This window comes from Schistocerca gregaria, chromosome 8 (genome assembly GCF_023897955.1).
Source record: "Schistocerca gregaria isolate iqSchGreg1 chromosome 8, iqSchGreg1.2, whole genome shotgun sequence".
Taxonomy (NCBI): Eukaryota; Metazoa; Arthropoda; class Insecta; order Orthoptera; family Acrididae; genus Schistocerca; species Schistocerca gregaria.
The window spans coordinates 379,052,892-379,068,599 of NC_064927.1; the positions used below are offsets into that span (position 1 = coordinate 379,052,892).

General features: G+C 41.1%; 1 protein-coding gene across 2 annotated transcripts in view; it reads right to left on the minus strand.

Moving 5' to 3' along the window:
- LOC126284746 (pacifastin-like protease inhibitor cvp4) overlaps nt 1–15,708 on the minus strand; it is a 111,644-nt gene that overhangs the window by 11,555 nt on the left and 84,381 nt on the right. For both annotated transcript variants that reach the window (XM_049983888.1, XM_049983887.1), the window contains exon 4: nt 12,080–12,220. In XM_049983888.1, coding sequence (XP_049839845.1) covers nt 12,087–12,220 — 134 coding nt within the window. In that variant the 3' untranslated portion in view covers nt 12,080–12,086. The remainder of the gene's footprint in view (nt 1–12,079; nt 12,221–15,708) is intronic.

The following is a 15,708-nucleotide window of genomic DNA, read 5'->3' on the forward strand; positions in this document are numbered from 1 at the left end:
AGACTGTTGCCCCTGCAACTACTGAAAAGGCTGCTGCGCCTATTCAGGAACCACACGTTTGTCTGACCTCTCAACAGATACCTCTTCGTTGTGATTGCACCTACGGTAAGGCTATCTGTATCGCTGAGGCACGCAAGCCTCCCCAGCAACGGCAAGGTCCACGGTTCATAGGGGGAGCTATTTCTCTTAGCATTCGCTATGTGATTCTGAAAAAAAGAAACAGGAAAAACTGGAACTATGAAAATTACAGTGACCTGCTGTTTTAAAACGACTAACTACAGTATCTGACAAAAAAGTGAAGCACATAGAAGATACTGACCAAGGGTCAGTGTAACGTCGTAAACGATCACACCATCAGGGGGTATGTAAATGGCTGGACTTATGATTCTCTGTGACAGAATTGCCACCAACGTGTATTAGTGTTGTTCAGGTTTACAGTAGATACCAGGCCTGGTAGGATACAAAATGGGTGTGAATAGTGTCATTTGTTGGGTGATCACTGTGAAGGATGCCGCGTACTCGTGTGGGACAGCATTATCAGCATCTGGCAGAGGTTGGAATGGGCCTCATTGTGGGTATCGGGATAGTCGAATCGTGCAGTGTCCAGATTTGTGGGGCATTGGGATGTGACAGTTGCCCCATGTTGGAATGCATGGGAATGTGCGGAGAGGCACATTTGTAGTCCAGGTTCTGGTCAGTCACGTCTGTCCATCACAAGAGTGGATCACCTTATTGTTCACCAAGCACATCGTAACCCCTCCACATCTACGAATATCATCTGAGAACAAGAGATGCACTCCCTGCAATATTCTGCGGCATCCTGGACCACTGGACAAGTACTTGCAGAAGTTGGGCGACAAGGGAAATACGACCCATGAGAGGACCGTCATTAAAGCAGGAACACAAACGGCTGCGTTTGGAGTGGTGCCATGATTGCTGATGAATTACATCGCATTGTGTTCAGTGATGAATCGTGGTTGTGTGCTACCATGGACGAGAATCGTTGACAAGTATGGTGGTGGCCTGGGGAGGGATTCCAATTGTCCAATATTTTGTCAAGGCACATTGCTGTTACCCTGGTATCACTGTGTGGGAAGCCATCGGGTATGATTTCAGGTCACGACCAATAGTGGTTTAGGGAACTGACTCAACAAAGGTACATCATGCACATCCTACGTCTCATGTGTTACCTCTCATGTGACTATATCCTGGTGCCGTTTATCAGCAGGACAATGCTTGTCCAGACATGGCACATATCTGTGACTTCCCTACATGATTTTGAAGCACTCTCGAGACCAGAAAGATTCCCAAATCTGTCCCTGATAGGCCACGTCTGGATCCAGCTCGGACGTCAACTGCGTGCCAATGCCAGTATCCACGATTTGCAAGACCAGTTACAATAGTTGTTGGTCACCTTGTTTCAGGAGAGGATACGACGGTTTCATGACATCAGTCCCAACGGAACAGGCACATGTATAAAACCAAAGTGATTGCAACTTCATACCATAACAGTGCTCACGTTGCCGCATTCTTTATAAATGTGACTCGATTTTGTTATCTTTGAAATAACGCCGCATACTCTCTTTACCCATTAAGTTTTATTTCATTTCCTCATCCTCTTTAGGGTGCTTTACTTTTTTTGCCAGGCTGCGTAAATGGCGAAATATGCCACTTATATCTTCTTTTATCACATGTAACCTGGTTTTTCTTCTTTCACCAAACTATTGCAAAATGTTATAGATCTTATAATTAAATTTTCGCTGAGACATTGAAGTCACTTATTTATCTACGATAACGATCGAAGCAGAAGAAATGAACTAAAATTTGCGCTGTGGCTAGGATTCGAATCGACGTCTTCTTGCTTACTTTTTTTTCCACCCTTTTTGTTTGCTTCTGTTTGTTCCATTTGCTCGAGGCGGACGTCGTAAGACATTCGTTTAAGGTCATTGTTAATCGATTAATTCAGTTTTTTTATTATTTTATTATTATTTTATTATTTATTTTATTATTTTATTTTATTATTTTGTTATTTTATTATTTTTATTATTTTATTATTTTTATAACCCTCTGACCGAACACGCTGAGCTAGCGCGCCGGCTACTAGGCAGAAACGCTAACCATTACACCACCACATCAATATGTCCACTATTGCCGCACGAATTACTCAAGTTGAGTGCCCTCACCAACACAGACTTCAATTCATATCTTCAGCTTATTTCCCCTTACATTGTCACTACAGCCAGGGCCTTCCGGCATTGGGATAGTACCTCAGCATTGGACGTAATGGGAAAGTTCAGTACCATAGGTGATTTTATAATTAAATTTTCTCTGAGACACTTACGTTTTTTCTATATCTACGAAGTGGTCGAAGTAGAAGAAATGAATTAAAATTTGTGCTGTGGCAGGGACTCGACCCCGGGTCTTCTTGCTTATTAGGAAAATTTAATTATAAGATCTATAAGATCACCTAAGGTACAGGACTTTCCCATTACGTCCAATGCTGAGGTGCTATTCCCCTGCCGGAAAGCCCTGGTAGTAGTGACAATGTAAGGAAAAATAAGCAGAAGATATGAACTGAAGTTCGTGTTGGGGAGGGCACTCCACTTTGGTAATTCCTGCAGAATTGTTGACCATAGTGCGGTGCTGGTGTAATGGTTAGCATTTCTCACTATCCAGGAAGAAGACCTGGGTTCCAATCCTGGCCACAGCACAAATTTTAATCAATTTCTTCTGCTTCGATCATCATTGCAGGATGTCTTTGAGTGTATGTAGTTCCATTGGCAAGACAAAAACAATTAAGGAATGTTAAGACGTACTGTTTCATGGAAGACGAGATCACTGGAGATGGCACGCAAGCCCAGTTTGGATAAAGAAGAGGCACAAATATGAACATGGTATTTTCCAATGGCGGCACCTGTGCATTTTCGATAGGTGTTTCAGGAAAACCGTGGGAAACACAGGGCCGCTGTCAACCGAGAGAAACTAATGGCACAGCTACTGTCACTGACGACTATTGGGGCGTTCTCGTATCAAATTGGGTAGGATATTAACCAAGGCCAGCTAGAGGCGTGACTGAGCTGCTACTAGCGGAGCCCGATTACTGCATGTGCTGACAACTGGGAATGATGAGCCAAAAACTGTGACGGAATGTAGCAGGAAATGGAGTCTGTTATCCTTGGGCTACTAGCGGTGCCACTACTCGCTCCATGGAAGTGTGCGCACTTATGATACCTCACTCTAGCATGTGTTCTTAGCCCCACAATCTTTTAGGTGTACGTCTACTGCTAAACAGGGTACCATGGACTCTTAGCATTGCAATATAATAATGTTAATTTGTTTCAATAGATATCGAAATACTTGCTTTATAAATATGCAACACATACTTGGCTGTTTGCTTTTACCTCTATTATTTGCTACCGGTTACTGTTTTTACTAGTAATTAATATTTTCAAATCATATATAACAAGCGATTCGCTTCGCACGCATAGCACTAAATATCTACGGCGGGACGGCTTGTGTGCTGCAGCGGTAATAAAGTGTATACACAAACCATCCTCGTGAATCAGTATATCTATCAGTGACAACAGTACCAAAAGGCCTACAGCAACTGCTGAGATGAGCCTTCACATCCAGAGGGAAAACCGAATTGGGGAACATTAATGTATAATATTTTGTGACTGCAAGAGATATCTCGCGAGAAAACAATGACCTGAAGAACGTCAGTAGGAAAGGCCAGTTTTACTTCGGCTGAAGAAAGTTTACTAACTTCGGTCTTGATTACCATTATATATCCACTCACGTAAACAAGAAACTTCTAAAATTATTATTATAGTAAGAGATAGCTGAAAAAGTAGTGTCGTCATCATTTAGATCTTCCAACAGTGTATAGTGTAAACCGCTACTCACTGGAGCACCACACTTGTGGTATTTCAGTATTTTCTTGACCTTAAAACCATTAAGTAAAAAGAAGTAAAAACTTCGAGGCTTGCCGATAACAATTAATTTCTGTCAAAAACAGCTAAGGTAATTAAATTAAATCAGGATATGATGAGCGAATTAGATTAAGAAACGAGATCCTAAAAGTGGAGGATGACTTTTGCTATTTGGGCAGCAAAGTGACTGATGATTGCCGAAATAGAGAGGATATAAAATGTAGATTGGCAATGGTAAGAAAAGCGTTTCTGAAGAAAAGAAATTTTTTAACTTCGGATATACATTTAAATCTTTTCTGAAGCTATTTGTCTAGAGTTTTGCCGTGTATGGAAGTGAAACATGGACGACAAACAGTTTAGACAAGAAGAGAATAAAGACTTTTGAAACATTGTGCCGCAGAAGATTAGATGGGCAGACTGCGTGACTCAGGAGAAGGTGCTAAACAGAATTGACAAGGAATTTGTGTCACATCTTGGCTAAAAGAAGGGATCGGTTGATAGGATACATTCCGAGACGTCAAGGAATCACCAATTCAATACTGGAGGAAAGTTTTGGGGTAATGACTAGGGTAAGCAGGTTTTGTAGAATCTAGGTGGCATTGGTTATTCGGAGATGAAGAGACTTACACAGAATAGAGTAGCATGGGGAGATGCCTCAGGTCAGTCTTCGGACTGGATGCCACAACAACAACAACAAGAACCCTTGCATTTTTATTAGTAAGGAAATGGTTATCATAGCATACCTTACCCTCAAATAAAAACTTAAATAAATAAAAAATTTAAAAAAATGGTTCAAATGGCTCTGAGTACTATGGGACTTAACTTCTGAGGTCATCAGTCCCCTAGAACTTAGAACTACTTAAACCTAACTAACCTAAGGACATCACACACATCCATGCCATCCATCGAACCTGCGGCCGTAGCGGTCGCGCGGTTCCAGACTGAAGCGCCTAGAACCGCTTGGCCACTTCGACCGGCCCTTACCCTCAACTGATCTCTATCCGATGAGCAATTATTATTAAAAAGCTGCTCCGCTAGTCTGCCGGCTTGAGAACTTTGTGTCAACCAACACGCTCCGGTAGTGACGCCAATAGCTAATAACGACTTACATCTGAAAGATCAAATGGTTCAAATGGCTCTGAGCACTATGAGACTTAACTGCGGAGGTCATCAGTCCCCTAGAACTTAGAACTACTTAAACCTAACTAACCTAAGGACGTCACACAATCATGCCCGAGGCAGGATTCGAACCTGCGACCGTAGCGGCCGCGCGGTTCCAGACTTAAGCGCCTAGAACCGCACGCCCACTCTGGCCGGCTGAAAGATCAGGGTCCTGTGCCTTGAACACTGCACAAGCTAGCCTAGTCCAATGATCAGCGCTTGCTGTATCCGTGATAGTCGCTCATCGATGCTAATTAGTGTTAGATTACAAACACAGATGGTAAAATAAATTTAAGACACGGGAAAACTTTCAGGACATCGGCTAATGCATGAATCACTGCTAACGGATATGTTTTGATCGTATCATATGAGAACAGTTACATCACTAAACCAATCTCACTGAGATCTGCTATTCTCGCAGCGAAACTAAATTGTTAAATCTGAAATAAAAAAAAAAAGCACAGCTGATGCCTCTGTTTCACTTATTGATGAACCTGCGAGAGTACATTGCTGTTTGTTTATGAGCCCCTTGTCACTGTTCATCTAAATTAATGGTGTCCAGCCTGGGGATAACTATCCCCCGTGGGCTAAAGTGAAGATTTCTGTGGGATAAAAACAAAATGGATTTGACGAAGATTTAGTGACTACTCTAAATTAGTTTGTTAAAAATATCTCTGTTATCAAAATGTCATTGTACTCTAATACATAGCACTTCGCCACCACCATCATCATCAGCCATCTGATATCGAGTGCTGGACAGAAGCCTCTTCTAGATGTTCGCACGCATTGTACTCTTCATCAATACGAATCAGTGTTGCTCCTGCGAATCTTCTCATGTCGTCTGTCTATTCCACAAGTATATCTTCTCAGTCTTTCCTTATTTCTTGGAATCCAGAAATTAGCTTCCTTTGGCATTCTACTGTACTTCTTCCTGAAAACTGTCCAGCTCAACTCAGTTTCTTTCATCACTGTCATAGTTATGCCCCCCCCCCCCCACTCTAATCTGTTCGCTAATTCATTTATTCGCTTCCCTGTACCTCCTAGTAATATGCAACAAGCTTCGCTCCATATGTTGAAAGATCATGTCTCACTGTTATGAGTCAAAATTACTTATACAAATTGTTTGGTGAAGTTAAGTTTTATACACATTAAAAGTTTCACTTTGATAATTTATTTACTTTACCAATGTCAGTTTTACTCTACTATTTACTGAATTTGCTGTTCATCACGTGATAGCAATCACCTGGCATCAATAATGAATTTTAATAGCAATTTTTTTTCGAGATTTGGAAAATTGGCTTGGGTTTTAAGACCAGTTTCAGTGGATGAAAGAATATTTTCAGGTGGTGAAATTTGAGCGAAAGTACAATTTCCTGGATCTTGTTAAGGCAAAATCGTATAAACAGATTTTCACACAATAGAACTGGTATTGTTTTAGTGAACAATCTGTTGACTGTAGCTATAGTACTGGAAGACCTCTTAGAAATAGAGATTCCATTTACCATGAATTACGGGTGTGAAAGCGGACTTTTGACTGTGGTATCAATGAAAAATAAATTGGTGAACTTGGTACATCACTTATGATGTGAAGTGGCCGACATCAGACCAAACATAAGAAAAGGGCTGTAATAAATAAGTAGAACGGAGCACCTCAATGACTACTTAATTTTTGGCTTAGCGAAAAAAAGCAGGAAACAGTTGAGTTTTAGTTGTTTCTACTTGAACTCAGTATTATGAACACTTTTTTTCTGATTTGTCGTATTTGAACTTTCGTGTGATATTTGTTTTTACAATCCTACATTTAATTAGGTCCCAAACTTTGTTTAGGATACTGCATGATATCTGATGTTCTTCAGGAATAATGGTCTCAGAAAGGTTGGGAACCACTGACTAGTGAAAAGAGATTACAAACACTTTTAACGGGTCAAACATATTTTACGGGAAAATGCAAGGTGCCTCACATTATGGAAGGTAATCACAGTAACAGAGTGCACTTGAGTAAGAAGCTAATATTGAGTCAACACACAGATAAGCTTATGAAAAAACTCTGTTTGGCATATTTTGCTGTTTGAAGCATCTCTCGGACGTGGCGGTCTGTAAGACAAGGGTATTCCCTTATTTTACATTTCTTAAGTCCGTGATGTTGTATGTAATTTTCTTTTGTAGAAACGCCACTAAACTGAATACAGTATTTATTCTGGGTAAGCTAGCAGTAGGAGCACTGTGTAAACGTAATGTAGGTAAGTACAGGGTTTTCACTGGTTTCTTTGGAGAGCTTGGAAATTTTACACTCCATTTCCAATACGTTTACCTCTTGTGCTACTGGTTGCAGATGATAAAAATCAGTTTGAGCTAAAATGAAACATGTACAGTGACAGCACAGAAGAAATTATACCACATAATTTGCTTTCTTTTCCAGGGTCCAAAGGTAAGATATGTACTCAGGTGGAAAGATCTTCGCCAAGATCGCTATCTGACCATAAAGCAAGAAAGGGGAAAACCATACCAATTACAAGAAAATGAAAGCTGAAGTCACATTTACCACTCCTCCTACAACTTATCTGATTATATAGAATCAATGATTGAAAATTCCTATTAGAAGCACGGCAAGTGGTAACGTTTACAGTAGAACTACTTTACTGGTAGAAGTGTGTAGTAAACAAACCTCTGTCGTAGCAGCTGTAGCTAACTACTTTTTATGAAAAATATCTGTTAATTCCTGTAAACATTAAACTACCAGTACAACTATGGAACAAGCAGATCTTCCCATGTTAGTGGTTTGTATGCAGGTTGACTTGGTTACTTTTAGCCTACGAAAGCAGAAATGATGTTATGCAGACTAGCGACTATTTATTATTATTATGTTTCTGTAAGAGGCTTCGTTTTTGCTAAAGTATACCTCGATTCCCTGAAGGTTTTACTTGATGGGATGTAAGGAACACAGTGAATCAATGAAGGTCAATTACATTAACATTTCGAAAATAGCTGTACAATAATTACTTTTTGCGACCTTACATGCGTGTTCACTTGCGTTCCCACAGGAGAAGCTAGAAATATCTCCGTAAATCGTTGTATTTTTACTTAAAATCTTCAGCATTTTGCAATATTTTCAGAAATTAAGAAACAGCTTGCTGAAACACTGAGTTATGTTTTTTTGCATCGTGAAGCGACACAAATCACTAATTTAACTTTCTTCCATTAGGAAACTGGAATGCACTCCACAACTGTGATATAACTTTCAAAATGGTAACAAGTAGCAATCAGTAGTCGTTTCGGTTCTAGCTTTATTAGAGCAGATTCGGATTTCGGCGAGTAACTAACCACTATCAATGCTAAAAACACGAGAAATTCGTAGTCAGAGCATACTACACAAAAAATACGATTCATGACATAACTGATATCGCTTGTACAGCAAATTGCACACAAGTATTTTGGATTTGTTGTATAGGACTTAGTACGTCTACACCTGTTGTTCAGGCCCATGTCACCTTTCGTTAAAGACTGCTGTGTAGTGTAGCGAAGGTAGGCTCTGTGGAGAACAAACCTGTTGGATGTGTGGCGCCCTCCATCTTCTAGCTGTTAAATGTGCCATTAACTGAGTACGGCAGCGCCAATAATCTTTCTTGTGTTTTAGTTTATTTTATTTCTATGAATAATTTGAGACCATAATTGCTTTACTATGGAGTTTTGCGACACAGTGCCACACAGCCAACCAGTGTGTTCTCTGCAAAGCGTTCCTGCATTACATATTATTCTTTAATGAACTGTGACATAGCCTGAACAACAGGTGTAGACATACTAGGGCATGTATAACGACTCCGAAATACTGATATGTAATTTAATCTACAAGCGATATAGGTTAAGGGGGGTAGGACGTCAAACGGGCCGACTTGGAGCAGGAGAGGCACCACAGGACATTTTAATTTCCACTGACTATACTTTTACAAATCAATTCATAAAAATTTGTCAGCATCACCAGGAAGGATTCAGAATTCACACTCATAGCAGTGGAAGTTCTCAAACACAACGAAGTAATTTTTTTTACTTGTGAAATTTCATCATTTTTTCACTTACTAATGGCAGCATTTGTTGCTATAGGTACACTTTTCTTCATAAATAAGAGAGATTCTTCGATGAATTTTGCACAGCATACAAACCATACTTAAAGGCGTATGTAACTCTAGAATTTTCAAATCTATTAAAAACTGTGGTAAAAATTGAGGTAATTAAGTATAAAATTTGTGTTTTTTCTAAACATGGATTTTAAAATATAACAGTTCATTCGTTTTTTTCATAAATTAAATAAATTCTAGAGTTTCATATACCTGTGAGTATGGTATGTATACTTTGCAAAATTCATCGAGGAATCTCTCTAACTTATGAAGACAAGTGTACCTATAGCAACAAATGCAGCCATTAGTAAGTGAAAAAATGATGAACTTTCGCACGTAAAAAAAAAATTATTTTGTTATGTTTTCGAACGTCCACTGCAATGGGTGTGAATCCTGAACCTTCCTGGTGATGCTGACAAAGTTTTATGACTTTTGTTTGGAAAAGTATAGACACTGGAAATTAAAATGTCCTGAGATGCCTCTCGTGCTCCAAGTCGGCCCGTTTGACGTCCCACCCCCATTAAGCCGTGAGTTGTAATTTTTATACTGTGTTCTACGTATTTCTTGTATTTTTAGCATTGATAATGGGGAGTGACTAGCCGAAATCTGGATCTGCCCTAATAAAGCTAGAACGAAAACGATGACTGGCTGTAGCTTTTCTTCATTTTGAAATACTTAATTGTTTTCTTCCTGCAAGCGCCACTCGCGAGATGGTCAAAAACTTCCCAATGATTGATTGACAGTGCAGTTTAGAGGTGTAACACGTACGTTGAGTATGTTGTCCGCAAGACGCTGTACAGTCACTAGCGGGCCGCAGTTCGTACCAATATTAGCAAACCTCTTGTTACGCAAGGGAATAATGACTGTATACGAGCTCCTTTGTGCGTCCTAATCCCTGGTACGTTATTCTCATGCTACCTACACGAGATGTACAAAGGTGGTAGCAAAATGTTCGTACAGTCTTCCTCTGATACCGATTTTCTCAACACGGTTTCCAGCGTTCAACATCAACTATCAACCAAAGATTCTCATACCTATTCTCGTGGCTTTCGTAAGGACGACACCGATCTACTGAGACCCTAGAGCCGCTTCCCAGAATTCGTTAGATTTCTCCTAAGAAGTTGACAGTGCTCTAGAATTGGTGCTACTAGTATGCAGTGCACTCTCGAAGAAAATCTACCAACGAACGTAGATCTCCCGTTCGCACTCTTTACTACTAATTACACATGATCGTCTCATATCATTCTAAGTTTTGGTGTTACTGCTAAATACACTGCCAGACAAAAAAGAGTGAACACCCAAAAGACGTGGTCGGATGTCAGTGTAACCTTGTACTTGCACTGGTCACCGGCGGGAATGTAGACTATTAGAATTGCCAGTTTCCGTGACTAGTTGCACGGCACGAGCGTGCGTTAATGGTGCTAGAGTTTTTATTCTTACCAGAGCTGGTAGGATATACCCTGGAAAGCCAAAGAAACTGGTACACCTGTTGAATACCGTGTAGGGCCCCCCGCGAGGCCGCAGAAGTGCCAGAACATGACGTGGCATGGACTCGGCTAATGTCTGAAGCAGAGCTGGAGGGAACTGACACCATGAATCCTGCAGGGCTGTCCATAAATCCGTAAAAGTACGAGAGGTGGAGACCTCTGCTGGCCAGCACGTTGCAAGGCAAGCCGTATAAGCTCAATAATGTTCATGTCTGGATTGTTTGGTGGGCAGCGGAAGTGGTTAAACTCAGAAGAGTATTCCTGGGGCCACTCTAGCAATTCTGTACATGTGGGGTGTCGCATTGTCCTGCTTTAATTGCCCAAGTCCGTCGAAATGCACAGTGGACATGAAGAGATGCACGTGATCAGACACGATGCTCACGTACGTGTCACCTGTCAGAGTCGTATCTAGACGTATCAGGGGTCCCATATCACTCCAACTGCACACATCGCACACCAATATAGAGCCTCCACCAGCTTGAACAGTCCCCTGCTGACATGCAAGGTCCATGGATTCATGAGATTTCCTCCATACCTGTACACGTCCATCCGCTCGATACAATTTGAAACGAGACTCGTTCGATCACGCAACACGTTTCCAGTCATCAAAAGTCCAATGTAAGTGTTGACGGGCTCAGGCGAGGTGTAAAGCTCTTCGTCGTGCAACCATTGAGGTTACTCGGGTGGGCGTTCGGCTCCGAAAGCCCGTGCCGATGATGTTGCTGACATTTGTTTATGGCCCTGCATTGAAATCTGCAGCAATTTGCGGAATGGTTGCCCTTCTGCCACGTTGAACGATTCTCTTCACTCGACTTTGGTCCCGTTCTTGCACGATCCTTTTCCGGCCGCAGCGATATTGGAGATTTGATGTTTTACCGGATTCCGGATATTCACGGTACACTTTTGAAATGGTCGTACGGGAAAATTCCCACTCCATCGCTACCTCGGAGATGCTGTGCCCCATCATTCGTACGCCGACTACTGCGCCACGTTCAAACTCACTTAAGTCTCGATAACCTGCCATTGTACCAGCAGTTACCGGTCTAACAACTGCGCCAGATACTTATTGCCTTATATAGGTGTTGCCGACCGCAGCGCCGTATTCTGCCTGTTTACATATCTCTGTATTTGAATACGCATGCCTGCACCAGTTTCTTTGGCGCTTCAGTGTACAAGAGACATGGACAACGTCAGATGTTAAGTTATCACTGTGAAGAACATGGAGATGCACCGTACTCGTCTGAGACAGTGTTATCAGCAGCTGCCGAGCCTGAATAGCCAGTGCATTTCTTACATTTTGTATTCCTCCTTCGTAAGTATCGTCATTTTCTCGAACACTGACATTAATGCAAGGTAACCGTGTAATTCGTGATGCGGTTGTGCCCACCTGACTATTAGCAGCTGTCCTGAACGCAGTCGGCGTGCATTCCGTCCGCTCCACACACGCATGTGTCGCATTGTTCTCTGAACATCGTCTCGGGCTGACAGGCGGTGTCCCGCTTCTTTCGGCGCACACTTAGTGGAGCCACTGTACAACATAAAGGCATTGAATTAATACGTTTTGTGGAATCACCTACTTATAGCCAGTTAAACTGACAATATTGTGATACACCTATGGCTGAAAATGAACTCTTATGTCTCACACTGATCATGTTTCGGACTGAAGTCAGTTTTCAACAGACAGTCTATCCAAGAGGAAAGAAAACATAATATCGGATTAAACACGATAAACACGACAAAATACGCCAATGCGAGAATCTATATTAGCTTGACTACCTCGTATCGCAAATATACGCATTTGACGGTTTCTTACTGGGAAATACAAACAACTGTTCAAATGTGTGTGAATTCCTAAGGGACTAAACTGCTGAGGTCATCGGTCCCTTGACTTACACACCGCTTAAACTAACTTATGCTAAGAACAACGCACACATCCATGCCCGAGGGAGGACTCGAACTTCCAACCGGAGCGGCCGCGCAATCCGTGACATGGCGCCTCAAACCGCGCTGCCACTCCGCACGCCAAATGCAAACAACTGCCATGGATTATGTTCCAGATTAAATGTGTGAAAATACAAAGCTACAACCTATGATAGTATAAGTAACTGTTCAAGCTCTTGTTTGCATAAGAGGATGTTACGTTTTCTGAATGTAACAATGAATAGTCACAAAGGTTTAATCATCATCGTGAAAAATAATACTTACGGAACTTAGTTTTCTTGTTTGCACATACATGCCTGCAATCATGGTACACGCTGAAACGCCCTCACCACCGTACCACAGCACACCACTAGGGAATTCAAAAAAATATGGCTCAATCCATTGATAAAATGGAGTATCGTGCAGTAATTCCTTTTCTGCATTTGAAAGGGAATAACTTTGCAATATTAAACTGCGTGAGTACAGTTGCGTAATTTGTTTCTGCTTCTAATACCTGGACATTATACGTTTCGGCCATCATCAGAGTGAGGCGACAAACTAAAGCTACAGTTTTAGTGCCATCATTTTAAACCACAGCGTATGTATATCTATAGAGCAGTCATAGTCTACTGCGCATGTTCTCTACATCAAACCGTCTAGTCACGTGATTTTGGGACAATGCTGCTTGTATGCTATTTGCATAAGTTGAATATTACACGTATTCACTTTATTTTATACACGTTTGTGCACGTTTGAGTTTTAGTAACAGCTGTGGAGCAGTATTGTCGAGCTACGGAGGAAAAGAAAAATAAGTGACAAGAGGACCAGCTACTTTTCATAGGTATGTACATCAAAGGTATAATTCTAAAGGTCATGTTGATAGGATGCACTTTTTATATTGAAATATATCAAGACACGGTTACATAAAGTATTGTAGAGTGCGATTTTATGGCCATATGTTTATGAGACACGTATCAGATAAATTTGCAGGTGTATTTGAGTAAACTGTCAGTCAGTGTTATGTTCATACGCAGATAAAAGTTTTACATAATAGTCTAATTAATTTTCTTCAATTTGTGCAGGTTCTCAAAGCCTTGTATGTGTCTAAGCATTTCTGCATGAGACAGTTTCCTATACAGTGTCATCGTAAAACGAGTAATTAGAACAGATTCGACAATACTAATGAATGAAATGGAAAACCTAAAAAAAATATTGTTAGCTGTCATTTCTTTTATTACTCCAAAATTCGGGCACTGACTTGTATTTCTTTTATTTGTGATTAGTGTATGGATTTGGTTTTTGATAAGATGGGGAAAAAGGCTATAGATATCTTACTTGTCTATAAAAAGCAGAAATGTATATAAAGAAAAATTGAAAATGATAGTGAACAAGCAGGTCGTCCTAATTGTTTACCATATTTAATCTTACATTTCATAGTTCCACATGCGTTGTTTTTCCGTGACACTTCGGCTCCGTCTACGTGTCATTGTAACGTAATTAATTGGAAGAGAGATTCGGTAATATCAGGAAGTGCAATAGAAAACGTAAAAATAATATTGTTTGCTGTCAATTCTTATCCCGTTACAGGAAAGAGGTACATAAAGTGGAATCTGAGCTTTGATACTGTGGCGAAAAAGCACAATACCTTTGGTGTTCACGTTTTTAAGCCAGCTTCAGCGCCAGGTATCAAATTGTTTGGGAAGACGTGTATACAGAGTTTCACGGGAGTTCTGAAAGTGATCTGTCTGTAGCAGCGAAGTAATAACAAGCAAAATACGCTATGCGCTATACCGGGCAAAACACGCTGTCCCAAAATCACGTGACTGGAGCTGCAGGAGATGTTGCGAAAAGATTTCTCGTTCTGCGCATACGAATGCTCACGCTATAGATATACACTCTGTATTAAACCACAGATGTCAAATACCAATGATCTTGTTGATCTAAGGTTAGATGAATAATCGGCCAAAATGAAGTTATTGTGTTTAAGTTGTATACTATCAACCCAAGCTGTAAACCGAGGTGAATGTTCGTGCATGCATGGCAGTCAGTTATTTTTATCATTGTTATTTGCAGCATAGTCGACAGGACCGATTGCGGACCTCTGGTACAGAGCCGAGTGGAGGATCTGAATCAGACAGTTCTGCGACCGGGTAGGCTGCAGGTTCCTCGACTTGCACCATAGGGTGGTTGAGTTTCGGGTTCCGCTGAACAGGTCAGGAGTCCACTACACGCAGGAGGCGGCTACACAGGTAGGAGGGGCTGTGTGGCGTGACCTGGTTTTTTTTAGGTTAGAGGTTCTCGAAAAAACACAAAAAGGGCTTTAGTCTCAAAGAGTGCGGGTCGAACACAGGAATAACGTAGATAAAGGAACCATCGGTATAAGAGTTGTAAATTGTCGTAGCTGTGTTGGGAAAGTACCAGAGCTCCAAGCGCTAATGAAAAGAACTGATGCTCAAATCGTTACAGGCACTAAAGCTAGATAAAGCCGGAGATAAGTTCAACCGAAGTTTTTGCGAAGAACCTAACGGAGTTCCGTAGTTTATCTTGTACAGAAATTGAAGTGGATAGTCCCTGTGAGTTAGAATGAGCAGAGGTCATTCTTGGCAACCGGAATGCAATAGTAACAAGTGGCCTCCCAGTAATGATGATACAATTGCCGAATGTTCCAAAGAAAAGTTGAGTTTAATTTCAGACACGTACTCGACTCGTGCAATTATAGTTGGTGGTGACTTTAATTTAGCCCGAGATGATGGCGAAAATACTTGTCAAGTTACTGGAACATCCACCGTAGTCACCCGATATGAGTCCATGCTGTTGCGACCTATTCCCAAAATGAAGGAGACTTTTCGTGCCGTGTGCTACAACACAAGAGAAGACATCTTCCGTGCCTTAGGGCAGTCCTTGCGAGACATTGTCAGAGTTTGACGCACTGACAGTGTACGATGCCTTCACCTGTGTGAAGGAAGGTGTACGAAATGAGAGGTGATTATGTTGAGGACATGCGGTACGATGAATGTCTATCAACGAAGTCTGGTATGAATTATAAAAAAACGTTTTACGACTACTTTTTACCCAACCCGTGTACATACATGCAGC